General features: G+C 40.7%; 2 protein-coding genes across 15 annotated transcripts in view; one reads left to right on the top strand and one right to left on the bottom strand.

Annotated features, from left to right (window-relative positions):
* The first annotated feature begins 233 nt into the window (after positions 1–233).
* Positions 234–27303, top strand: fancl (FA complementation group L). Of its 8 annotated transcripts, none has more exons than XM_035171989.2 (15): positions 234–579; positions 1115–1173; positions 1337–1397; positions 1941–1997; positions 2335–2432; positions 9436–9532; positions 11399–11467; positions 19485–19635; positions 19843–19926; positions 20137–20157; positions 21284–21329; positions 23056–23133; positions 24003–24119; positions 26233–26304; positions 26707–27303. In XM_035171989.2, the coding sequence occupies exons 1-15, from the start codon at positions 496–498 to the stop codon at positions 26717–26719; spliced, it is 1107 nt and encodes a 368-aa protein (XP_035027880.2). In that variant the 5' UTR covers positions 234–495; the 3' UTR covers positions 26720–27303. The 8 variants fall into 8 exon arrangements, with proteins under 8 accessions (XP_035027880.2, XP_035027878.2, XP_035027879.2 ...); XM_035171987.2 differs by having other exon boundaries at positions 23056–23137; XM_035171988.2 differs by lacking the exon at positions 20137–20157 and having other exon boundaries at positions 23056–23137.
* The window catches only part of LOC118118725 (serine/threonine-protein kinase VRK1), a 42783-nt gene continuing 20287 nt past the window's right edge, over positions 4846–27341 (bottom strand). For 6 of the 7 annotated variants that reach the window (XM_035171978.2, XM_047342275.1, XM_035171977.2 and 3 more), the window contains one exon: positions 26612–27206. In XM_035171978.2, the coding sequence (XP_035027869.1) occupies positions 26814–27206 (393 nt within the window). In that variant the 3' untranslated portion in view covers positions 26612–26813. Of the gene's footprint in view, positions 6351–9769; positions 9863–26611; positions 27207–27341 lie in introns of those variants that run through there. The other variant, XM_035171982.2, reaches the window with a different exon arrangement.

Raw genomic sequence — 27341 nt, 5'->3', positions numbered from 1 at the left:
TGCAAATTTCTAATGAGTCATGCCAGTAAAAGAAAACAGGAGTTCTGCAGCAGAAACTGTGATAAAGTACTTTTGTTAGATACAGATGATGATTTAACTTTCCTTTTAATTAATTTAACAAACAGTAAGCAAATATACACAGCCGAACACAAAATATAATTTCAAAAAGTGACCTTTAAACGTCTCACCACCGTGTGTGTCTCGGAATTCCGATGTTTTTACTAGTTGTTGAAGGCATCTGCGTGACGTCGCTGTTTATGTTTCATGGAGGGACGTGTAGTTTCATTTCATTCACTATGCTAATGCTAACGCGAATGCTAGCTTAAAACCTGCTTAAAACCAAGATACATCTGCGCAGCCGGTGTTTTATGTGCACGAGTTGAAACATGTGAACGTACGTGTTGGCTCCGTGTTGCTGAGTCACCTCAAATCCGTCGGTGTCCTGTGAGGCTGCTTGACTTCAGCTGAGGAGAGTCTGTGACTGGAAGTTAAACGATGGAGTCACTGGTGAAAGACAACCCGATACTTCTGCCCCTCAACTCTGACAGAACTATCTATGACGGATTCATCACCGTCCAGGTAACTTCGGCTAACTTCGGCTAACTTCGGCTAACTTCAGCTAACTCTAGCCAACTTTAGTTAATGCACTGAGAAGAAAGCCTCTCCAGTGTGCACTGAGAAATGTGTGACTTTAAAGATATTTAGATGTACATGTGCAGTAGATTAGCTTAGACATGTCCACGAGTATCTACATGTTAATTCGAACCCGGCACTAAAACTTTAGATTGATATTTGAGCACATCACCACTAAACGTATGCCAGTGCTAGAAGAAGTTAGTTGTAGAAAGGACAGAAAGAAAGTGACGATAGTTTATTTAGAATAAGTAATATGAACTACTTGCTTTACGCTGAATCAAACAGTTGATATCATTGACTCAGACTTGAATAAAAGTGAAGTTCAACTTAATATTTTCCAATTTCCAATCCGAGTTTGGTGCTGCCTTCATAAGTCAGTTTTGTTTTTAAGCATTTCTAATGTATGTCGTTTTTTAAATTTTTAATATTGACCTCTGTTTCTATCATAACAGTCTGTTTGTCATTTGTTGTTTTGCAGGAACGAGACTTCAGACTGAGAATAGTGCTGCCACCAGATCACGAGCTCAAACGGGCCAAGTGAGAATTATCATTTATCTCCTTTGATGTTTTATGCTCACATTATAAAGATGGTTTAATATTAGTGTGTTGAGCAGTGTGTCTAATTGTAAATCCCTGCTCATCCACAGAATGTCTGTTTTAGTGTGTGTGTGTTGTAACTGTTCATAACTCTGTATTGTAGGTTGCACTGCAGCTGGCAGTTAAAACACCTGTTGCATGGATATGAGCCCATAGTGAAGCAGGTAAACTCTACACACACACACACACACACACACACACTGAGCATCTTGCTTGTTGCATCGTAACATTTCAGTTGTGTTGTGTCAGTCAGCTTTGATTGAGATCATGTTGATTGTCCCGTGCTTCCTGTATTTATTTATTTATCTGTGTATTTGTCATGTCATTTTCTTTTGGCTCCTTTTGTGTTTGCGGCGCCGTGCCAGGCGTCGTTCCTGCGCTCTCTGTCACCCGTTAGGCTCGCCTCACTCAGAAGCAGAGAAAAATATTTTTCACTGTTTAATTAACATCGCCTGGAAAATGTCCCTATTTGTTATGTGGCCCCTCAGGGTTATTTGGATGAGATTGATATTTCACCCCGGGCTGCAAAGTTCATTATTTTCACAGCCTTTAAGCTATCATTAATTATTAAAGCTGGTGGCAGCCCCCATTAATCACAAACGCTGTGTTTGATTTGAATGGCTGGCTAGAGGAAAAAAGTAGACACTGTCACTTCATTATCCTCACATGCAAGGATGCCTTTTTCTCTTTTCTTCCACTTCTCACAGAGGCTGCAGCAGTCGGCCGATCTTGTCTCTTTCTTACTGGAGCTGAAGACTGTCTTGGTGAGGAGGAGAGGGACACGCTGTGTTAACACGTTCACCATGACATTGTTGCTATAAGACTAGGTGGTACATGAGAACCTTCAGGCACTATCAATAACCTTGATGGCGAGGCACACATGTACATACTGTATATGTTTTTTGATAAATTATTGAAAAGTGTGACAGCCTGTATGTTTGCCGCCAAACAGAGGCATTTGACCTATTGACCCTGATTCCATTTTTGTATTCATCTTATTTGCTTTTAGCAGAAACGAGATGGTGCATGGCTGTTAAGTTGTGCAGTGATGTGCATAGTAATCTGGGCTTAAAATAAGAAGCGCTCTCTGTGTTGTTGCAGGAAGTGGGTCTGAAGAGCCGACCTGAGTGCAGCTCCATCCCACCTCCTCAGTATTACTCGCAGCTCATCTCTGAGATGGAGACCCTTGGGTGGAACAAGTAAGTGGGCCTCGGTGAGCCTCAGAAACTAAATTTATCAAATGTTGGGAAAGTTGGCTGAGACCGCCATGTTTGCAAACTTTACATTTCACTTTGAGAGGTGGCTTACCTGTGTCGTCTGTGGCTTGCTGATTCACAGTGGCATCAACTAACTATGAGTGGATCAAATCTTAGAATCATGATGCTGTGGCAATCTACTCGTTAATTCCCAAATATTTATTTTTGTATCTATAGTACAAACATAAGTAAGAAAGGGTAATTTCTAAAGGACATTTAAACACAGCTTAGGCTGGCCAAAGTGCTGGAGAGAGGATTTTTACACAGTATCTACTAAGTCCGGAAATCTCTAATTATTTGTCTGTACATTTAATAATTATAAACTTTTAGTAAATGGGTGACCAGTGCTCTGTAGCTGCAGCAAAGACTCATCGATGTAAGTGACATTGTTCAGCATGTTCACCACAAGGGGTGCGTTCACAACTATGGCAAAGACAACTGATTCTCTCCAGTTCAGGGTCAGCTCTTTGTGCAGCACTGGTGGCTTCAGGGTTCTGTGGACTGTGCTCAGCAGCAGGTCTTTACTTTCTCCTTTTTCAGTGGGAATGCTTAAAATCTCAGATTTCAGGGTCTCTACTTTGCTGGAAGTTAACTGGTTGGAATTTAAATACACACTTGAAGCATGTTTACCTGCCCTGATTGCAGTCCTGGCAAGTGCTTGTACGATTGTGCTTGTAAGCTTGTATTTTTATTTGCAACGCATTTATTTCTCCTAAACGTATCAGAATAAGCGTCCACTGATAATCCATCTGGTTTTCAAAGTGGCCCTTAAACATAAAAATGTAACTATTATCAGTATTACAACAATAAACTACCGCTGCAGTGCTGTTGAATGAATCGCCTCTAAATGCAAACAGTTGTTTAAATTGCCTCACAGCGAGAATCAAGCGATAATGAAATTAAGTTCCCTGTTCCCCTTCCCCACTTACATGGTGCTAGGATTCTCTGAAAGTGATTTGCCTGCAGACATACTTGCAGATGGCGCTTGTTTCATGTTTCATGTTTTTTTCCTTTTCAAGCTATACAAGGGACTTCAGCTTCTGCACCCTTGAATATAATGGGGCATTATAAGAAACTCTTCAGCCAGAATCAAGGAAATTATTGAAACTGTACCTTACTGATATTATTTCTTTTGCACAAACGTAGGTGTCTATATGATTACAAAACTCCACTGTTGTAATGGTAGTCTGTACATTTATAGCTCTTTTCTAGTCTTGTTGAACACTCAAAGCGGTTTACAGTACAGTTTTGCCATCCACCCATTCACACACACACACACACAATTATACAGTGCATCTATGTGCAGCACTTTCTCCATCATACATCAATCATGCACTGCCAGAAAAGCTGTCAGGGGCAATTTGGGGTTCAGTATCTGGCCCAGAATTTTCACCTCACTCTTGTTTATGGTGAACTCCACTGTCTGTACGTCAAAATTTAAGTAATTTTACAGTTATGACATTTAGGACACTTTGGCACACAGAATGGGGGAGACAGGGATCATACTGCCGACCTTTTGGTTTAAGGATGACCTGCTCTACCTCCTTTCTGTGACTTTTTTCTTGCCTGCACTCTAAACTGATTAAGGAGGCTGCAACACAACCACAACAGCTCATTGCCCATTAACAAATGTCTCTTAGTGACTTCCTTATTTTTAGTTATTGAGTTATAGTTAAATCAAGGTAACATTTAATGACTCTAAGGCCACGAGCGGTGACAGGCTCAGCTAATGCCGTCGTCTCCACTCATCAGGAGAGGGAGGCGGGGTTGGTGGTGGTTAGTGAGGAGATATGTGTTCTCCCCCAGCTTGGATTAAGCCTTGAATACTACACTCATTTTCCACTTTCCTATTAATGACCATGGCTACAATTATGATATTAGCGAAATGCAAATGGCTCTAATTGAAGAGTCTCAGGTTTTAATAGGAGAAGGGGAGGTGAAGGTATGCTTTATGCTGGAAATGAGACCAACATCATTTCCAGTGTCATGTTGCAGTTACGAGACATTATACACAGTGAACCTCAATCTCCAAGGCACTCCAGTTTCGTTTGCGTCTTAATTTGTATTGGCCGTGCTAATAGCCACCAGGGGTTTTCAGCTGTAATGCTGTCTGCTTATTGGGCCAGGTAAGTGAGTCGCTCCCTCCCTCTCTCGGTCTCCATTACTGCATTTGAGAGCGTGGTCATCTTAATTGGCTGGAGATGGCATACCGTGTGTTAATTAATGGAAAATGAGGTCAAGTAGTTCAGCCGCCATCACTTGGTGACCCCAAAACATGGCCCAGGATCTGTCTGGGCTCATTATGGGCTGGCACTCTTACTGCATGTACACAACATGGTCTCTTCTTATCACAGTGTTATCATCTGGCAATCAATTTATTTAAAGTTTAAAGTAGAATCACCTTGTGTCATGATCCCAGTACAATAGGGAAATAAAAAAATGTAAACGCAACCTCGTTAAAAGGTTTTATATAATAAATCAATGGTATTACAAACATGAAATGTCAGTAAGCTTTGGTAAGGTGATGGAGTGGCATTAGTGCCATGATAGGTTCTAATGATGTGAATAAAGGCAGTCAAATGCTCTGAAGCTAACTGATTTGTAATTAACTGAAGGATTGACAGGAGACCCACAATGAGAAAAGTTGAGTATTACTACTTTCTGATGCACTTGTTTCCTAATAGGTGTGTGAATGATTTATCTGTTCTGAATCCAGGCTTTATAGTTAAAAGAAAAACCTTAAAATTCTGAAGAGTGGGCAGAATCAGCTGTTACAAGATGAAATTCTAGCTGGAGCGGGCTGAAGACTTCATGTAGGATGACCAGAGAAAAAGGGATTACAATAATCAAGTCTGGAAGATATGAATAAACACATTATGGTTTCGTCATCACAATGACAGAACAAGACAGATTGTAGCCAAATAACCATGCTGTACAGTATTAATGATCCTCTTGATAAAAGACTGGAATTTCTGAGAGGAATCAAAAGTCACTCCACTGTCTTTGATAGGTGAGCTCTCAAAGCACTCAAATTCTTAAATAATTACCCATATTGGCTGGTCTAAAAAATAATAAATTTGATTTATCAGCATTTTACTGCAGAAAATCCATGCTTATCAATATGTTTCATTTTTGATAGACATTTTTTAATTTAGGCGTTTGGAAAGATCAGTGGGCTTTACAGGTATAATACAGTCATGTCAGTGCAACAGTGAAAAGTGTCACCATGTTTCCAAACAATGTCTCCAAGGGAAGCATGTAGATAGCAAAAAGCACAGGCCAATCCCTGGGTGCAAATTTAAGGATTATATTAATGTAATTTGCAAACTGATATTAAGATCTCTGACAGGCTATGTGGGGCCAACCAGGCCTTGGCTGAGGGAGTGAAAGGTTTTCAGTGTGTATTATTGTTTTTTATATTATTTCAATGCAAACACAAATGTATTGGGACTTAAACAGCTGTACAGGTACATCCAGTAAGTAATTATAATGTCCCAATCAGAACAGTTTATGCTGTAAACCTGGTCAATGAATAAAAAGTTATATATGTGCTGTGCATGTCATCACACACAACTATCTGCTATTGGCAAAACAATAAGAATTCTTCATATTTAGTTATTGAGTTATAGTTAAAGATCTGTTGATGTCGGTGGTCATGAATCATTTTTCAACACACACACAAATTCAACAACATGCACACACATGCAAGCACAAATGAGCGTGGTGTGCACTGTGTGGAAGCAGATCACTTGGCTGTGGAGTTGTAAATGGGATGCTCTCATCAGTCTTCCCAGCAGGACATCTGACTGTCATGCTGTTTCCATCATGGCCAAGTAGGGGCGGCAGCTAGTCCCCGATATCCTGGCATAAGACCCCGGAAGAGAGGAAGGGTGGAAATTTATGTATTAGTGATGCACCAATGACTTTTTCACTGTCAATACAGTTTGTACAGACCTAAAACTTCAAAGTTGGTTGATACTGAGTACTGGTCTGGGTTGTTCTCAATAATCTTAATAGTTTAAATTTAGATATACAACTTTATACACGTTGTAAGATGGCTGGTTGACATGGCCCCTAAATAATATGTGAAATTTTAAGGTAACATCACAATATATTTATATATTCAAAGGTTTCCTCTTAAGCACTTCATAAATGCTTGATTTAACCCATTGTTTACAATCAAATCAGTGGGATGATTGTAGTAGACAGCATGTGTCTGCATTAAAACTTTCTTTTTTTATGTTCATAAGTTCTTTCTATTGGAGATATTTTAAACTTGCAAAATGGGGGGAAATCACAATAAAGTTAAATTTAAAGGTTAAACATCAACAGCCGCTAACAACTATTTTCTCTAAAGTTATTAAATTAAAAATATTTGCACGTGATATGATTCATAATTTTTCAATGAAGGTTTGGGGTTGATGTTAGAGACATTTTGAACAAATCAAATATAATTTCATAGCATAACATTAAACATGTGAGTTTCTGCATTTCTGACTTTTTTTGATTGATTCTCACAGCAGCTGTGAGCAAATGCAGTGTCTTTGTAATTCAACAAGAACCACAGTAACTCTTCTCTAAAACTGAAAATTGTATTAAGTAAGCTGATTTAGTCATTATTGGATTAAATGAAGGGCTGTCAAACTCAAATCTGTTGATACATAAATGTATACATTGTATATCATGCCTGTTTTTGGCCTGATAAGCACTGAGATCAGTATCGACACAGCCTTAAATATGTGAAGGTTGTCAATGTGTTTGTGTGTGGGTCCACACACAAACACCATAGAGATAGAGGGTGATGGAGGTGAAACTGAGAAAAATTCTATCTATAAGTTCAACTTGCAGGAAAACTACACTGAGTCGAATTGGCATGAAGATGATGTCATGTGTATGTAAGTGTAGATGTAAGTGTGCATATGACACTTCAACTGTCGCCCTTCACAGGCATTTGATTGCAAGCGTATGAACGAGCAGACATTTTTATGAGTTGGGCAAATCTGACACCGTTTCCCATCATTCTATCACTTCCCTTAGTGTGTGTGTGTGTGTGTTTCGTGAGCAAGCCGCTCACATCACACTCCTCTACCGCACTCCATAAATCCTCAGCGATGTCAGCCTCAACACAGAGCGCCGATCATAATGTACTGTAAATCTGGAGGAGGTCTGTTCAAACCCTTTGTCTCAGATCAGTGTGTTGTCTTCAAGTCTGAGTCGACCAGAGATGGACTTAAGCAGCAGTAAATCTGACAGCAGCGTTGATTCATGCTTAGGCCACATCAGTGTTTTGTCCTTAGCCAGTCAAAACGTTTTTCTAATTAGCTTATTATATAGGGGGGGTCTGATTTACCAGCTGACTCTTGCTTGAAAATGACATCCTACCTGAAGGCCATTGCAAGATTTACATTCACGAGAGCTTGCATATGAATCTTCTTGCTGCTAAAATCCTTGTTGTGTCACTTTTTTTAATTGGTTGCAAATGGATGTTAAACAGGTTTCTTCCTGTTGACAGTCGGTTGTCCAGTCTTTTCATGTCAAGATGTCTTCAAGCAAAATGTAAGGCAAAACTTGCTTTGCAATATGCAAAACGTGTTATTACCAAGTATTTCTCATCTAATTTCTGCCTGCATTATGATTGGACTTTAAGATGGAAATCGTATAGGTGGAGCTGGCGGACTTGGAAGAATGGGAGGATGTGGAAATGCTTCGTCCATCTTTATTTTGAGTCTGTGTGTCCACCAACTCCTGAGAAAACATCTAGCTATTGATATGCTAAATGCTTCTGTGTCAGTCTGCTGTTTGGTTCTGGGCGGATAGTCTATGGGAGGTTACCCGAGCCTTTTCACTGAAAACATCTGCCTGCTGCTACAAAAATCTGGTGCTAATGAGAATGTGAGGACTGAAAGTTAAACTTGCTTGAAACACAGAGTCCGGCAACAACTGGCTTTTTGGGACTGCTGCTGATGCTGATACCAATTTAAGGGAGTAATTCAAACATCAATTTGTTGTTGATACACATGATATATATATACTCTGTATTTATATATATACTCTGTATTTATATTAAATGTGGCATAAAGTATCTTTTGTCTTTGTTTAAGATTTATGTATTTACATATTTTTTACAATTTCTAAAATAAACCAAAGTATATTTTTCCACATTATGTTCTATAAGGAAAAAAATGCATATATAAGCCAATATCAATTTATCTGTGACTGTGATTGGCCAATGAAATTGACCCAACAGATATATCAGGCATACCGTTACCCACACTAAAGAAATTATAATAGAGTAAGCCGATGGATTATTTGAATGGATTTATATTCAGTTAGTTTTAAATAGGCATGTGAGTGGCATGAGGAATATTTCAAATCAAATATACTTCTGTTCTTCACAATTATTCTTTAAATTAATCCACGTAGATTAGTGGACAACTGCATCTTCATTGTATCCTTTCATGAAAGCTGTATTAGAACAATGTATTAGAAAATTGGCTGAAGTGCCCTGTGATTACATATTGTTATTGTATTAACATAGTGTTCATACAATCAGTGTGTTTCCACCAGTTTATTGGAAAGCATAAAATCCACTGTGTTCCTGGTGACTCAGCATGAAATGCTTTCACCCTCAACATGATTTGGTTTGTTATATTCCACATTAAAGCATTAAAAAAGCTCTCGCTGGAGAAGAGTGCTAATCAGAATTTTAGAGGAAGACATCCTGTCGTTAATGTTTTGCTGGATTTGGGTGTGATTGGATGTAACCTGATGTCTCCACTTTGGTACCCAAAGTAATAAATCTGAAGGCAGAGTTGATATCTCAATATGGCTCTCTGCTGCTGTGATTAATGATGGATGATGGCTGTTGTCAGTACACAGTGTTGTGGGCACCTTTCTCTGATTTATCGTGTATGAATTGTGTGTGTGTGTGTGTGTCCATCTTCAGGCTGCTTTTCATAGACACAGAGTTCCGAACACTGAGACTGAAGGCGCAAGACTCTTCTGGGAGGCAGCACATTCTCACTATCAAACTCAAGTCGAAGGTAGGAGACACATATGGACACACATACACAGTTTACTTAAAGGGTTTAATTGGTTTCACAATTATTCATCATCAAATGGAACACTCCACAGCTTGACAGTCCATCCAAATCCAACCAGGTTAACTTTACCAAACATATTTTGGATGTTCAGTTTACCGACAGAAAAAGAGTGATTTACATCTGCACACATAAATCTAGGTCAAACTGGAGATGAGGAGGAAAGACATGATAACTCACCGTGACTGTGATGTAGCACAGAACATCTAAACTCTGTGGACAAGATCGTATGGTCACGTTTCCTAATGTGCCCGGCAGCAGGAGATGTTATCACTATCAAATGGAAGAAAATATGCAATGAAACATATTGAAGTTAAAGCATAAAGTACATTTTTACTATTCTACAATAAAATATATGGTTTTCACTCCTGACACTTTGGAACTTTCTTAAAATCTGAGTCAGAATCGAACGTCTAGCAGCTGGCAGAATTGTTCGTATCGCACAGCGCTGTTGCACAGTCTAGGGAAAAGTGGGTGGGAGGCATGGTGAGGTGATGCTTTCCTAAGCCCGGATGACATCCACTGGGGACATGGAAGGGTAGCGGGACCCCACTCTGTGCCCACCTGCCCACCTGGCCCTCCTCACCCCTCTGGCACCAGGTAAAAATAGCTTGGAGTGCTCCCCACGTTCCAGCTGCTTCCATCAGATCCAGCGCCAGGTCATCCCTCACCAGGCACAGCTAGGGGAGGAGGCAGCACTGGCACGGACACATGGAGGCTTGGCTGGCAGGGGGAGTGAGGGAAGAAGAGCGTGGGGAGAGGACGAGGAGTAGTGTGATGTTGAAGGTGAAAGGAGAGAGGAAATCTGGCTCCTAATGTTGTAAACAAGTGTCTTCTTGATGACTTTTAATGAAGTTTTGGCTGAACAGCAATGACAGATCACATTCAAATGGCTGAGTGACAACTAATAACTCCCAGCAAATGAAGAACAGTTGCTGTCACTAGTCATTAAAGACAGGTCGAATGACCTGTGCTTTAATAGCTGGTCAGTTCATAATGTATTTTTCCATGGCATCTACACTTCTCTAAGTTTCTCTTTTTAACTGAAATATTATCTTATACCTTAAAAGCCTCCAAGGAACAGTACGGATTAAGGGAAGTGTTGACGCAAACATTTGAAATGATTGCAAATATTTATTGAATGTAAACACAGTTTCTGATGAAATAAAGGACCTCAGAGAAGAAGGTGACAGTTTGTTGCCCACCTAGTCCTCCCTCCTTACACTTGACCCACACTAGGTGCGTGAGTAGCATGTGACAGCTACGTCGCTGTCACTGATCTGCTGCATCTCGAGGGCCTCTGTTGTTCACACAGGGAGTGTGTCTGCTGTGGGGCTGATATGTGAGGTTTCTGCTATGAGTACTGTATTTCCTGTAGGCCTTTGTACTTAAGCAAATGCCAGGACTCTGCTATGAAGCCATGCATCTCAGGTCCTATAATAACAATAAAAACTTTGTTAAGATAAATTAATGGATTCAGTCAAAAGAAATGCTTTTACTTTGAGTTTTTCTTTTACTTAAGCAGGTACAGGAAGTGTTGCAAATGATTAAGTTTCTTACATATTCAACAGATATAGACATAGAAACTGTGGTGAATGGTCATTTCCACTGTCTATTTTGCTGTGAACCATATGTTACATTGAGAAAGACAGTGTGGCAGCTCTAACATCTTTAATGTACTCCGGAATGAAAAGTAAGATGTTCTGCGACACACACATGTCACTCACACATCCAGTGTGGTCTGAGCGTAAGACTCACAGAAACAGTAAAAAAAAACCTGATAACTGTCCCATCTTTTACACCCTGCAGCACCCTGCAGAGGGCCCTGAATGCTCAGCTGACCTGCCCCTCCCTCTGGCCATAACATGGACACCACAGGTATGTAAAAAAAGTTTTATGATTTTCACGAATGTAAACTGACATACTTTTTCTGGCAAACAAGCTATTTAAGTAGGCAGTTTCAAAGAAGTTCAAAACACAAAAATACAATGGTAACAGTATTCCAGGCAGCTGTGGCTCAGGGGTTAGAGTGGTCGTCCTCTAACCAGAGGGTTGTCGCGGGCAAGATACTGAACCACAAATTGCCATATGAATGTGTGTGTGAATGTAAAACTGTACTGTAAAGCACTTTGAGTGGTCATCAAGACTATAAGGTCTTATATAAATACAGAACATTTACCATTTACTTTTTGACAAATTGACCACAATATTTGGAACTGTTTAATATATGTCTGAATGTATACTGCTTCTCTTATTTGATAATCTTATTCTGAGGTCAAAAATCTGAGATAATGCTAGACTAAATTTTCAAAGTTTCACAGAACTGACATTGTTCAGAAAGCTTGTAAAAGCCAACATGTTAGCAGTGTACACCAAAAAATAAAAAAACGTTTTTAGAATTCTATCAGGTTTCTGTCATTTTAGGTAGCTCCTATCACACTGATGTATTATCAAGTGTCATGTTTCTGATAACTTTGGTTTTAATTTGTTATTTGATGTTTATAAAACGGGGGGAAATTGACAGCTTGAGACTGATTCGAGATTGGTATTGGTTGGAGCTTGATACCGCGGCTCTACTCCACGATCACTACTGCCCAGACTCTTGCTCCAAAAACTGACCATGGTGACCAATCGCAGTTCTCTCTCTCGATGTGAAAACTCTGCTGGCTCTGTATTCTCATGTATAGTTAGGGTGGTGCATGTTTGGCATCTACGTGGGTTAGCTCTGAAGCTAAGCTGTAACACTTTCTGCACTACAACAGATTCACCTGGTGTGTCTACACAAGAGGTGTTTCAGCTGCATTCTTCAGTCATCAATCTCACACACATATGAAGGAACAGACAGTTTCTGCTGCCTACATCTTTCAGCTACAACCGCATCATTGAGTTTGCTGATGACACAACGGCATCGGACCTCATCAGCAACAATGAAACTGCTCACAGGGAAGAAGTGGGCCTACTAACAGAGTGGTGAACGACCAACAGCCTTTCCCTAAAAAAGAACTTGTGAAACTATTGTTGACTTCTAAACCTTCCTTAGCAGCTGAAGACTGTTCAGAGAGATTTTAGTGAAAGAATAAAGGGTGTGAATTAGACTGTGCCGAGTGGAGCAGAGATAGGATTTTGAAAAGTGGTAGGGATGTGTTCCCTCTGAAAATTATGCCCTTCTACCGATGACATTAACTTTAATCTGCTTTGCACTTCGTTTTGTTATTAATCACTAGTTCAGTTCCATCCTAAACATATTGAATGGGTTGTTTGCTTCCCGTTGTATTTTTACTTTGTTAGCAAATTGCTAAAGAGCAAGTGATTCTATGAATGTTTGAAAATCAAAAGTGCTGTTTGCCCGTTTGTAATACTTTATTAATATTGAACGTATCAGAATGCAAATGGTTTATATTTTTAAAGACCTTTTCTAGTCTTGATGACCACTCAAGCGCTTTACATTACAGTTTTGACATTCACCCATTCACACACACATTCATACAGTGCATCTATTAGAAGCACTTTTTTATTCTATGAGGGGCAATTCAAGGTTCAGCATCTTGCCCAAGGACACTTCAGCATGCAGATGGAGAAGACTGGATTCCAAACCACACCGAAAATCCAAGTAAAAGATTGAAATCACAGGCTGATACAACTTGTGTGAATTTCATCACGGCAACTCATAATGTGACTCGGTTGTGTGTATGGCCTCCACGTGCCTGTATGATCCCGACCACGTCTGGGCATGCTCCTGATGAATCTGTGGATGGTGTCCTGGGGGATCTGCTTCCAGACCTGGATCAGGTTTTGCTTGCTTTTGCCTCCACTGCACCTGTTGTCACTTTCAATTGCACCAAAGCAAGTGAAATTGATTCACAATCACTTGTACTTCCTAAATGGACAGATTGATTCCCCTGAAGTTTAACTGACTTGGTGTTAAGTGTTCCCTTCATTTTTCCGAGCAGTGTATATAATACATGTATTTTATTATATTAGGTTGTTTTCTGTGAATCATCAGAGCCTCACATGTGGACAGGGTTCTGTTTCCGTTCTGTATTTTGTAGTGAGACTTTCTGTGGCCGTTTGAGACTCAAACTGTGATTAGGCACAACACAGATACACTTGAGTCATCCTCTGCGACCTATTGCACCTGCTGTATTAAGACAGTATTTTCTCCTGGCCCCTACAGTCCACTTTAACTGGCAATAAAGTGCTTTGTTGTAAAACCAGCTGTGGGCTCTGCCGCATGTTATATATTCTTTCCCCTCCTTGTTATTGTTGTTTGCCGTCTTGCTTCTTTCACTCCAGCTCTGCTTTTCATCTCTGCCACTGCCTCCGAGTCTGTGTGTCACTAGCTTACTGTCACACACACACACACACACACACAGATGTCTTGTGCTTTTTTTACAGTCGCAGTCGCTTTGTCAATCATAAAAACTACTGCTCCATATCTGAGCTTTGCATTTCTGTTTCAATATATTGTGTGTGTATGTGCATGTACACGCACGTGTGTGTGTGTGTGTGTGTGTGTGTGTGTGTGTGTGTGTGTGTGTGTATGTTGCTGAGCTGATACATGGCAGGCGTACAGTGAGGACCAGCTTAGAACAGCGCTACCGTATGGAGCCTGTCTGCCTGCTGTGCTGTTGATGGATCTCTCCCACACTGCGACATGAAGTGTGTGTGTGTGTGAGTGTATGTGTGTGTATTCGCTTGTGCCTATGCCAAGTGTGTTTTTTTGTCTGAAGTGTGAAGGGTGAAGGGTGTGTGTGTGTGTGTGTGTGTGTGTGTGGCGGGGGGAAGGGCTTGTCTGTCGTCAGTCCTGACATGTTCATTTGAATGAGTAATTATTGCTTGCTCTGTTGCAGGGCCAAGACGTGCCACTCTGTGCATTTGTGTGGAACTAGAATAGGAAGAATAATAAACCTGTGTGTGAGTTTGTGTCCTTTGTGCCTGCAGAGTATACAAAGGCGATTTTTAACAACCAAAGACTGCATTTATTAAGATAGTGAGGAGGTTTTAGTGTGAACAAAAGTGGGAATGTGTGTAAATAGTCGTACATCTAAAATAATAACTGTCATTATAGATGCGGAATAATCTTCTCAGTATCTGTAAAATTCCATATGCATAGTTTAGGCTGTGACTCTACATCAAAGTTAAGCTGACTCATGACCCCTCATCACATCCTGTAGGCATGTCCATTTGACAAAAGATTGATATTCCCTTTTTTATTTTTAAAGTTTTTGATAACTGAGGAGGTAGAGTACTTCAGTATTTAACTAGCATGGCACTCAGCAGAGCGCAGACCTCCACCAAGGCACAACAGTCCCCTTAAATTTAAGGGGCCTATTGAATTTATTCAAACAAGCCACCTCAAATTGCGCACTCTAATAGATATCATTCCCCCAAACATGCTCAGATTTTTTATTTCATCAATATCCATGAATTATTCCCTGGGAAATAGGTGAAAATGTCATAAAAATTTTAAAGAAATTGGAAAAATATCCTGGATATTGTTTGAATCCGTGCCAAGATTTAATGGGTTCTTTTTTGGCCCATGTCCCATCCTTCAACCAAGCTTTGTGGAAGTCAGCTGGGTAATCCTGCTGACAAACAAACAGGGGCAACAGTCATTAGAATCATGCAATTAGAATAATAAAAGAAATTAAAAAGAAAAGAATATTTTTTGTTAAATAAATATACTTCTGTCTGTGTGTGTGATCCTGGATACACATACTGAAGCAGGAATTTGGCAGGAATTTAAAATTGTCATCCCATGAGTACAAAGTGCTCTTAATTATGTAACAAGTACTGAATAAGTCAGAAAGTCAACATGTTGACAGCATTGTTGGGTTAAATTATCTTTTTGTTAAATTGATTTTAAAGGTTGGCCATAGGCAGTTTTTCCAGTAATTTACTTTGAATATGTATGTTTTTTAAATTTTTGTTTTACTCTTGGACAATATGAAATTAGTGATATGTCTAAGGAGAAATGGTTGAGCATCTGACAATATAAACCATATGACAGAAGAAATGCATCTCCTCTTTGGTCACATCATTTATACTGAAGTTTCGCTCCCTCTCATATTTTGAATATTATTAGACCATTGTGGCCAAAATTACAAATCATTTAGCACGCCTATTACACCATGTTGCATCTGTGTGATAATGCACCTTTTAGCAGGTCATCCAAAAGTTGACATTTCAAATGTTATCCATGATTTGTTTTTTCATGATCAGTGTCTCAATAGGTTTTTTATCAATCAAGATGTTTGTGCTGTGAGCGGTGCATTTTATCCCCTCCTTCAATTCTTACAGATGTTTAGTCATGTCCAGATGTGGACCAGTTAAGTTGGTTTAGGTGAGTTCCTCAGCTTTTACCAGAGCTTTCGACTGTTCCACACAGCCTTCTTCAGCAAATTGTTCTCATGTGTCGTCAGGTGACCAAAGTAAGGTACATTCTGTAGAAATCTTTAGCGAGTTTAAAATATTTAACTACACATTCCAAATTTGAGGCAGGTTATACTTGAGCAGACAAACAGAACTAATAATCACTCTACCTGGTGATGTTTTGTTCTTGTTTTTTCTATAGAATGCGATAATATTGCCATGCTTATTCTGACTTATAACTCACCGCTGCTACCAATACAATTCCACATCATGTGCAATTCAATAAAAGATGCTAAATTCCTTTGTAAAGGAGAGGCTGCTCAGTGAGAGAAGGATTTACTGAAAATAGGTTAAAAAGAGTGAAGTCTAATATCGTCCATGTAAAGAGGAGTGGATTATTTCAGCCCAGCTGCTTTTAAGAGCTAAATTGAGGTCAGTCTTAGATATCATAAATAGATAAAAAGAACTGATTGAGACGGCCAAGGAGCCAATCTCAGCTCAGACTCTGTGTCTTTCATACTTTCTTACAGCCTCCCACCCTCACCCATGTTCCTCTCTCAGATACAGCAGGAATTCAATTACCAGCTCTTCTTCAGTTTTTTTCTCTTTCTTTCTGAACGGGGCCGAGCGTACTTATCCTTAGCAGTAACCGTAATCATGCCACTGGCATTAATTGGGCTGTAATTGCTGAGGCTCTCAGCACCTGGACGATGCTTAATTGTGTGCACTGTGCTGGCACAATGACCCATAATTTTTGGTTCATTTTTTTCACCCCCCTAATTTTTTTCCTTCTCATTCCATCTGTATTGCTCTCCCACACCTCCATCAGCCTGCCTTTCTCTAGGTGTGTGCGCATGTGTGCACTTTAAGTTGTTTCACTTTTAACCAACTGGTCGCGCTGCACTTTCAGTTCATCCACTTTCACTTGCCTCAGATTAGACGGCAGAAGCCCTCTACACTATCAAGAAATAAACTCTCTTCTCTTTTGTAATCACAAAGTGATAGTAAAGTGAAACAACTCTGGTAAGTGCACGCTCTCGAACATAAACCTAATTACAATTTACTGTTTTATTCACCCTTAACTGCAGGGCTGTGCTCAACAGTTATTTTAATTATCCGTCCATCTAATGGTTCCTTTTTTATTAATAAATTAATTGTGGAGTCCTTAAAATGTCAGATTTTCTTAGTGCACAGGTTGATCTATTTAAATTACACGGTGTCATCCAACAGCAACACATATTCAATTTGTTTTGTATTCAAGACAAAGAAAAGCAGTAACTCGTCACATTTTAGAGGCTGGAACAAGAACACGTTTGCTTGATAAGTGATTTGAACAGTTAATCTGTCATAAGAGTAGTAGTAATTTTCTTTTAAAGGGGACATAGCATGCCCATTTTACCACAAGTTGATATGGTTCCTTGGGGTCTTAATGAAATGTCTGTAACATACTTTGGTCAAAATACCACAAGGATCATTTAAAACAGCACCCTTTTTACCCTGTATAAAACAGCCCTCCACAGAGCGACCTGTTTTGACTGCCTGTTCCTTTAAATGCTAATGAGCCAGCTCCCCCTCCCTCTCCCCCATGATTTTAAACGATATAAATTACATATTTTATATGATATAAATTATCAAATATGCATCCCATACTTTGTATTCCCTTGTTGTCCTGGGGTTTTAATTTTCCCAATCACATAATTAAATGCCCCCCTGCCCATCCACTACAAGCACACAAGCAGACAGACAGAGAGAGAAGAGAGGTGGGGGCTATGAAGACCATCATTTACCCCCGAACCCCGACATTCAACGGGTACAACAACAAGCGGAGAAAGCAGAATCGCGGGCTGACCTTATATATACAGTCTATGGGGCTGACCAGCGGAGAAATGCTCGTCCCGTGTGAACAGCCAGGCGGCTGCGTGCTGGAGAACGGCGCTGCGCTGCCTCGCAGCGGCACTTCCGCGTCCGGTGTACCCCGGCGTAACTACTGTAACCCGGCGTAACTACTGTAACCCGGCGGAACTACTGTAACCCGGCGGAACTACTGTAACCCGGCATACAGTAGAGCTGAACACTGCGGAAGTCTTCCACACAGCTGGCAGTGTGGAAGACCGCTGCGAGGCAGCGCAGCGCCGTTCTCAAGCGCGCAGCCGCCTGGCTGTTCACACGGGACGAGCATTTCTCCGCTGGTCAGCCCCATAGACTGTATATATAAGGTCAGCCCGCGATTCTGCTTTCTCCGCTTGTTGTTGTACCCGTTGAATGTCGGGGTTCGGGGGTTACAGTAGCGCTGAACACTGCGGAAGTCCTCCACACTGTTGGCTGTGTGGCGCTGACACAAATTCCAGCTCACGCACGGGAGAGCGAGCGGTCGCTCCCGAGCAGCTGCTGCAGCCTCCCAGTCCCAACGATCCAGACAAATGCCACATGTGAGTGAATCGCGGGCTGACCAGCGGAGAAATGCTCGTCCCGTGTGAACAGCCCGGCTGCGTGCTTGGGAACGGAATCGAGTCGCTCAAGCATGACGTTTCTGACTTAGAGGAACTATAACAAAACGCGCGAGTGTTTTTTCCCCAGAGTTTTTGGGTTGGTAGACATGCCAGATACCCACATTAACCTGTAGAAGCACTAACAAAGTGGAATTTGCATGCTATGTCCCCTTTAAATCAACAAATGGAGTTTTCATTTTCACTGTGGGTTCACTGTTAAGTAGCTTGTTGATTCACATTTCGACATGGTTAATTATTTTCTTATTTTTTGACAGTTTGTTTTGATATAACTTTGCTTATATCCAACATGTACTGTATCTAATTACAGAACGACTGACAGGGATTGTGGGGGGGGGGCTAAACCGAATGTACAAAATGTTATATGTATTTATTATTTGCAATAATTCCTAAGATATTCCTTATCAGACCCTTATGACAGAGAAATGTGTTTGAGGCTGATATTTTACAGTTCAATCAGAAACTAGAACTTTCTACAAATAAAAGTAAGACATACAACCAGATATGTAAAACTTGAATTCAGAAAAAACATTTTCTATAAATAATTTGATCATCAATGTACATCTTGTTCTGTAAATGTACATTTTTCATATCAGCTGATAGTGATAGGTCTGTGAAAGGCTCACACCGGCCAACTGATCACTCATCCATCAGGCTCTAGTATCTATAGCTTGGATATGGTCAGTGAGCACAGGTTTTATTTCAGGTCTTTTCTGCAGGTGTAAATAACCTCACTGTGATAGTTTGCTAAGAAATAGTTCCAGCACTATCTGTCATTGAGTACAACTGTGTTTGTGTGCAGATTGATCTTCCATGATAAAAGGCATTAATTCATGAACTTGGCAGGTGTTGGTCGACATATTTGTAAACCTTGGTGAGAGAAGCTGGAAATGACAGTAACAGGACAGAGCAGCCTTCAGTCACACTGAACAAGAAGTAGATTATTACAGACACCTCACTGCTGTTGCTCTAGTGTTGTAACTAACCTCTCTTTTCCTTCTGCGCTGGTTTGCTAGACTACTCTGGAGCAGCTCCACAACCAGTTCCTGCTGGTTTTGGAGTCCCTGACAGAGTTCTGGGACGTCTTGGACGAGATCGACGACAACACCTGGATTCTGGAGCCGGAAAAACCCAGCAGGTCCGACACCATGAGGCGGATCGCCATTGGTACTGTGAACTTCCTGTCGTCCGGTCACTTGATATATAATAATATATAACCCTACTACATAGTGTCTTACTAGATTTCACAGGTTAATGTAAATTATGCAACTGATCAACAGGAAAAACTACACACACAGTAAAACTAACGATTTTTTTGTATGATGAACATTTGAATTGTCATTGATTTGGGTACATTCCTGTCTGTGTTTGCAGGAAACAATGTCTCCATTAAAGTGGAGGTAGATCCCAGACACCCCAAGATGCTGCCAGAGTGCTGCCTGCTGGGAGCTGAACACGGTGCGTAGGACCCCAAAGACATGGCAACGCTTCAAAGTGTGTTCTCAGGCGGTGCGAGAGCATAAGAAGCATATCTGCTCCATTACACACCCTAAACTGACATGCTGTATTATAGCATGGAAATCCTTTCCTTAATATTATACGCTCATCAGGTGTTCATGAAATTTGTGTGTCGTTTTATTTTCATTGACTTTACTGATGGATGGACAGTGGAAATGCCTGCTCAAACAAGTGAGTATCCACAGTAGATGGCTTCGCGCATTATGGTCATTCAGCACACCTAACATTGTAGCTTCCATCATTGTGGACTCTGGGTTCGGCTTCAGAAGGAGAGCTGACAGATTAAAGTGTGAAGTAGCAGAGGTTATGTTGTCCGTTTTAGCAGGATCACGTAAAACGTAATCAATGTAGTCTAAAAAATGTAATTAAACAATGAAAAATCCTTAGCAAAATTCCTCTGGGCACGAAAGGAGATCTTCAAATAGCTTTCTTTATTCAAATAAATCTCCCAAAAATACTCGTATATGCTGTTGGGAGAAAAGTGATGTTTTCTGTGTTTTGTCGATTGGTTAAACAATTAATCTGAATATTTAATCATACATTTATTGCTGATCAACTAACCGACTACTTGTGTTCACATTAATGGGAACAATTGTATACTGTGCCTCTTCATAAGGCCCATACCACTGTTATCTGACTTAATCCAGCTGAGGATCAACTCAGGTAATAAAGTACAAATCCAGTCTGAGCTGTTGTTATTCAGATCAGGTCAGTGAGAAGCCATCAGGTAGGAAGGAAAAGGAATAGTGATTCTGTCGGCCGTCATGTCACAGGACTTTCAGCTTTCAGAACGAGGCACATTTTCATTCTCACCGCGCCGACATGGAGCCAGAGAGCTTCACGTTTCTATTTAAGTCCCTGTCAATTGTCGGCCATTGTTTCTGTAAACTCAAGGTCATGCAGTTCGTAGCCTGTTGCCTAGCAATGCAACTCAAAACATATTAAACAAGTACACACTTCAGCCAAGATGGGAGGCAGGCGGCGACCCTCAAATACGAGGGGTCACGCAGAAATATTGCTTTTTGCATGTAAGAATAACAAGTAGTGAAGGTGATGAGAAGTGCACAGAGACAAAGTTCCCTGTGGAACAGAGGAAGCAGTGATGGTTCATATGGGACAGCGGTGACGCCACCGTCTGCGTTGAACTGAAAAACAGCGTTTGAGGGCATGTAGAGGATGTTTTTCTGAGCGTTATACTGTTTACAATAGTGTATGTGCAACTGTTTGTCAACAAAAAAAGACATATTCAATTTACATCTTATAACTTCATATACTGTTGTTTTTTGTGTTGCTGCAGTGGTGACTCCTCTGAGGAATAAACTGAACTCCAACATGCACCTATGGTAAGGTCCTCTGAGGTCCTCTGCATCAACCAAGCTTTTACTTGTCAAATAGTAACTAAAAAGGTTACCAAAGTTGATTCTTAAATGATGTGTTTTACTCTTGTGTAATCGATATTTACTTCAGCTTATTTTATGTGATTTTTCAGGACCAAAGACCAAAACCAACAATGTATTTGTCAGTCTTCTTACAGAGTCTGACCTCTTAGGGTCACTCAGCTCCAAACCTATCGGCTCCTGTTAAAGATGTATGATTTTAAAGCTGGACTTAGAAAGATGTTTATATTGATAATGAGCCAGATCAAAACAAGTGATTGTTTGTAGTGACAGACCCACATACACACTCCTTTGGCATCTTTCATCTCACTGAAGGTTTATGGGCCTGTTGAGTTACTTTTTGGGTTCTGTTTTCCAGCAAGCCAGCTGATTCAGTTTTAAAAAATGTACACACAACATACGGCTGTCATTGAAACACCTTGGTTATGTTAGACGCTGTCTTTTCTCATCATTTTGTTAATTTGCTGATGTGCTCTGCTACACCCGACATCTAATGCACTTCAGTCTGTCCTGGGTGAGTGATCCCTCACTTGCGAGTGATCCCTTCCTGTTGGTATTTTCTCTTCACTCTAGTCGAGGGTTAAGGGCAGAGGATGTTTCATCTTGTTAAACCCTATGAGGCAAATTGTGATTTGTTAATATGGATTATACAAATAAAATTTGATTGATTGATTGATTGATTGACATTCGCTCTGCACCAAACGGAAGATAGGCCGAGTTAGAGAACCGCAGGTGAACATACTGGGACAATCAGATTTTGTGATGGTGGAGAACAAAAACGGAGCCAAAAAGCAGGTCAATCTTCAACGCTTATTCCTCGGGTGGTGCACAAACTCCAAACAGATGCTAATGTTGCTCTGTGTCTGCTGGATGTGTAAATATGTTTTCTTCATCGCTAGCCAATTTTCTAACCTGTGAGTGATGTTGAGTTTTAATGCCCAAGAAGCCAAAAACCCGGAATAATGTCGCTTTAAACACATGACACAAATATGTTAGTTTCATGAAAAAATTCCCAGTAATTTAAAAACATCTGGCCTCTGTGGTTTCCAGCAAATGTCACTAAAACAGGAGGTCAAAGTGCATTTGCTGCTGCTTTTCAGCTGCCTGCTGCTGTAAATACTCACTAGCAAATTTGTTGAGCTAGTGAATATTTAGCAGGTTGGTTTAGTGATACTAAAAATAAAATACACTGTGTGGGAACACGACACCCAGTGCAACAGAGTGGCTCTATAGCAGATATACACACTATACTTGTTAATAGGATACATTAATTGTTGGTTTTGGTCTTTACCTGGGTTTTCATGAACATATCTTCCAGCTCGACGAGCAGTGGCTTTATCACTGTCAAAGTCACAACCTGCACACCAGGTCCACTACTTTCCAAGCATAGAACCATCTGATTATCAGTCAGTGATTAAAAACATAATTAGGCTTCAAATTCACAGGATTTCAAATCTGTACTGTATTACAAAATGAGGAGTGATTATGTGTTTTACCTCCCTGCATGACAAATCTGAGGAGAATCTTCCTCCCCCACTGTTCAGTTTGAAGCAGCAGATTTTTTTTCAAATACCATTGGTAAAAGCCTCCTAATCATCCCCCAGTGTTTTTGCAGGCTTATTTGCATGTGGTTAATTAGTGTGTGAAGGAGCTGTCTGTGGTCTGCTGGCAGGAACCCGGACTCCAGCGTCTTGCGCAACCTCCGGGATGTTTTGGAGATTGAATTCCCGTCACCTGCCACCCACGAAAAGTCTGTATGTCACACAGTTGCCCCCTCCCTCCACGATTACCTTAAGGAGCTGTGTGTGTGTGCGTTGTGTGTGTATTAACATCTATGAATGCATACTCTTGTCTGTGTGTCTGTTTGAGCTTTAAGTTATAAGGGGGCGGACGTATTTTTCTGACCATTTCCATATTTCTCTGTGTTTTGTTCTTCCAAGAGATGGGCACACACATTCTCCTTTAATTGGGTTGTTAACAGATAATATCATTAGAATAACAAAGATGGCAGGATTCTCTTCACTATCAAATCGCTTTAATTATGCAAAACCATTTATCTCTCTTTTTTTAAACGCATGTTCTTTTCCCCTCCCCTCTCTGCGGATGGGTTGAAAGGGCGTTGTGTTTATCCGCTGTCACCGCAGTGATTAATGCCTCAGCTTCATTAACATTCAGAGGAGTGCAAAAAAGTTGAGTTGACCAGATGTTGATTTTTTTTTTTTTTTAAACCTGCCATCCTCTGTCTTAATGGATAACTCCAGAAAAACAGGAGCTACTCATTACGCTAAAATGCAAACAAGAGCAGAAAGTGTGTGCATGTGTGAGAGAGAGTGTGTGCTTGTGTGTGTTAGAAGGTGATGTCAGAACTAGATTTAACTAGATCATTATTTGTTGCTAACTGGTTTCAGAGGTCCAGCACAAGGCTACAGCATCTGTAGCTGTAGTTTATGTGAACAAGCGTACTGAATATTTCCATTTCCTTGCTTTCATTGTGTGTGTGTGTGTGTGTGTGTGTGTGTGTGTGTGTGTGTGTGTGTGTGTGTGTGTGTGTGTGTGTGTGTGTGTGTGTGTGTGTGTGTGTGTGTGTGTGTGTGTGTGTGTGTGTGTGTGTGTGTGTAGGATTTCAGCACTGAGTGTGGGATTTGTTATTCCTATCGTCTTGAAGCTGCGATCCCTGATCAGGTGTGTAACGACCCTCGCTGTGGCCAACCCTTCCACCAGGCCTGTTTGTATGAGGTATGGATCTCACACACACACACACACATGATTGCATTCTTTATGAAGATGGATGATGTGTTTGGACAATATCGGCGCTGCCATCTTACGCTTTTGACGTCATTTGAAGCCAGAGTCTGCGCAGTAGTGATCGTGGTGTGGAGGCCGATAACACAAGCCTGACCAATCACAAGTCAGCCTCACCTGTCAATCACGAAGTCTCACCCAGTTTTCATAGCATCAAATAACTAATTACAACTAAACTTATCAGAAACCTGATCACTTCAACATGCATTGAGAGCCAGTATATGTCATCCATCTTTACAAACAGTCATTCACTTCACTTCAGTAGTTTACTTGTAGTATATTTGATCTTCACATAATGTGTCAGTGTTAGATATTAACCAACCGTCATCCACCTTCACTCTGGTGGATATGAAGAACTCTCTTTTACTCCGAATCCATTTTGCACTTCAAATATTAATATTGCACGAGTTAGAAACCTTGAGCCTGACAATTATTTTGATTTGAATCGACTGTCAGCATGTGAACATATATTTGTCATGAATTTTCATGATCTTGAAATGAGCACTGAATTTGCATAATTCATTTGAATAGAAATGTATTTGTTCTATTCAAATAATTCCTCCTTTTTTAACGGATCTGTCCAAAGCAACAGTGTATACGAGGTCAAATGGAATTAATTCAATACATATGACCTGACATGTCGTCAAAATGTTTTCGAATAATGACTTAAACTGGGAAAAGTGAAAATTACATTAAAAACCAGAACATACCTGAAGCTACAAGTGTCCAAATGATGTCTGTTGGGTAAGTGAAAAGGAAAAGTTTCCACTTATTCCAAACTACTTTAAGTACTTCCACAGTAACTCAGGGACACACTTCATACACACCTCTTCATTAATGCACAGGTGAATAAAACAAACTCACACTTACATTTACATTTAATAAACCACTCGACCTCCCTGAATTACACTGACTGTGTTTACATTGTGAAATGCTTTAGATTGAAGTGGCTCAACAGATTCAGAGGAACAGATTTACACACGTCTCTCTGTTCACTCAGACATTTTTAAGTTTTAATGCTGCAAATCACAAATTTAAAACTGGTGGTTACTTGCACTGTGACTAAAGTGCATCATTTAAAAAGCCAGTGAATCACAAGTCAAAGCTCTGGTTGATTCCACATATTTAGGCATGTCCAGTGAAAACTCGCAGCTATGGAGGTAACTCCGAGTGATAACCTTCAAAATGTATTGTCACAGGGAGGGAGTTACAAGTTCCAGAAAGCATTATTATTAAAGTCATCAAGCAGTTTAACAGTTTTATGGTTAGGAAGAAAAAACACAGATTTAAAAATACTATGATATTGATCAAATTAATAGAAAGATAAATGAAGAATTAACACACAGACCTAGGTTTAAAATTGGGAACATGTTATTTTCTTTAATGTCACAGTCACAAGAGACAAAGTCCTGTGATCTTGAAGACGTCTCAGTAAAATGGCAGTTTTGAATGTAACAGTATCTAAAACGCAGCCGTGTGGATGTGGCCTGAGATCAGATACTGACATCTGATCTCAGGCTGAGTCAGAGAGCACACACACACACACACACACACACACACACACACACACACACACACACACACACACACACACACACACACACACACACACACACACACACACACACACACACACACACACACACACACACACACACACACACACACACACACACACACACACACACACACACACACACACACACACACACACACACACACACACACAAGGCCTTTGGCTTCACACTCAGAGGTAAAGAGACTGATGATGCTTCTAGTCAGCTCGTCCCCGTCCTCCATCCATCTGCCTGAGCAGGGATTTACTTTGCTTGTATATGCTTATTTATGCTGTATTCAATGATCTCTTGTTAAAAGCAGAGAAAACGTGACAGGCGGACATTGGAAAGTTCCACCTGAAAGCCCTTAAAGTTCTTCAGAGTGGCAGACAATCTTGAATGTGTACATTGAAAGTAGGGATATTATCACATGACACCGACACATTCGATTCAAGGTGGTGATGGTTTGTTTTTTGTCTCTCCTCCCTCAGTGGCTGCGAGCGCTGCCCTCCAGCAGGCAGAGCTTCAGCACCGTTTTTGGAGAGTGTCCTTACTGCAGCAAGGTACGTGTGCGTAATAAAGGCCTTCACTCCACACTCTCAATACATATTCAGCATACTTAATTAGCGCCGCTCTATACAACACATAGCCTTCTCCGCTCTGAAAGGAGACGAGTGTGTTGACAACAATCCGCTACATTCAGTCACTCCTACCGCAGCTACTTCTGTGATAAAGGAGCGAGCAAAGTATGTGATACTGAATGCAGCATATCATTGATTCAAAGTCAAAGACAGTTTTATCTGTGCAGATGATTGGGAGGGTTTGGCTGTTCTTCATCTACAGTCCAATCACATTCAAGAGCCCATTTTCCATTTGATATAAAGTCATCCTTCATAGTACTCATAGCTATAAAGGCTGTCTAATAAACAGAATACGATGAACTGAAGTTTCTCCTTCCATTGCAGCCTATTACTGTGAAAATGTCGGCTCCGTCGTCCTGAGAAGAGGCTTCCTGTCAGCTCCGTCTCCACTCTGAGGAGAAGACGGAAGCAAAGACCCCTCGTGCTCTTCATCAAAAGGGGTTTAATGCACTTTGGCAAACCGCAAAAACAAACGCACCCAAGAAAAGGGAGACGCCCACAAAGACAAACCAGTAGGTGCCTATCGTCTGTGTGGGACCTGCTGCCCATCCTGCGCCTGTGAGAGTAGACGTTCCCCAGTCACCACACCTGTCAGTGTGTTCAGAACAGGGATCACTGTCCCACCGCTGCTGACGGCTGCATCCTGCTCGGTGGCTGTGCAACCTTTCATCCCACCCCCCCCTGCAGGCACCGTGTGTTTGGCTCTTACTGTCACAGCCAGGGAATATGGGTTGTTTCATTTGGGAGTGGACTCCTCGCTCCCGTCTCGCCGAGGTCACAGTCGGGCTGTCTCCTTTCCTGGAGGTCCTTTTGAGTTCAGTGTTCTGTCAGAGAGGATGAGTCAGTGTTTGCTCTTTGAGAACTGACAGGATCTGTTCTACTATGTTATGTGAATATGTTTAAATAAAGTTGTGAAAGAAATACTGTTGTATGCTTTTATTTCTTTCCTGAGAACAACA

This window comes from Hippoglossus stenolepis, chromosome 12 (assembly GCF_022539355.2).
Source record: "Hippoglossus stenolepis isolate QCI-W04-F060 chromosome 12, HSTE1.2, whole genome shotgun sequence".
In the NCBI taxonomy this organism is placed as follows: Eukaryota; Metazoa; Chordata; class Actinopteri; order Pleuronectiformes; family Pleuronectidae; genus Hippoglossus; species Hippoglossus stenolepis.
The sequence above is the reverse complement of the archived record's forward strand: the minus strand, read 5'-3'. Positions and strand labels throughout refer to the sequence as shown.

What these genes read in the sequence shown, in the direction of transcription:
- fancl (XM_035171984.2), top strand. Translation starts at nt 496, where the DNA reads ATGGAGTCACTGGTGAAAGACAACCCGATACTTCTGCCCCTCAACTCT. An exon ending in GAGACCCTTGGGTGGAACAA is followed by an intron (nt 2,433 to 9,435) that starts GTAAGTGGGCCT and finishes GTCCATCTTCAG; the next exon opens with GCTGCTTTTCATAGACACAG. An exon ending in TCACCTGCCACCCACGAAAA is followed by an intron (nt 23,134 to 24,002) that starts GTCTGTATGTCA and finishes GTGTGTGTGTAG; the next exon opens with GATTTCAGCACTGAGTGTGG.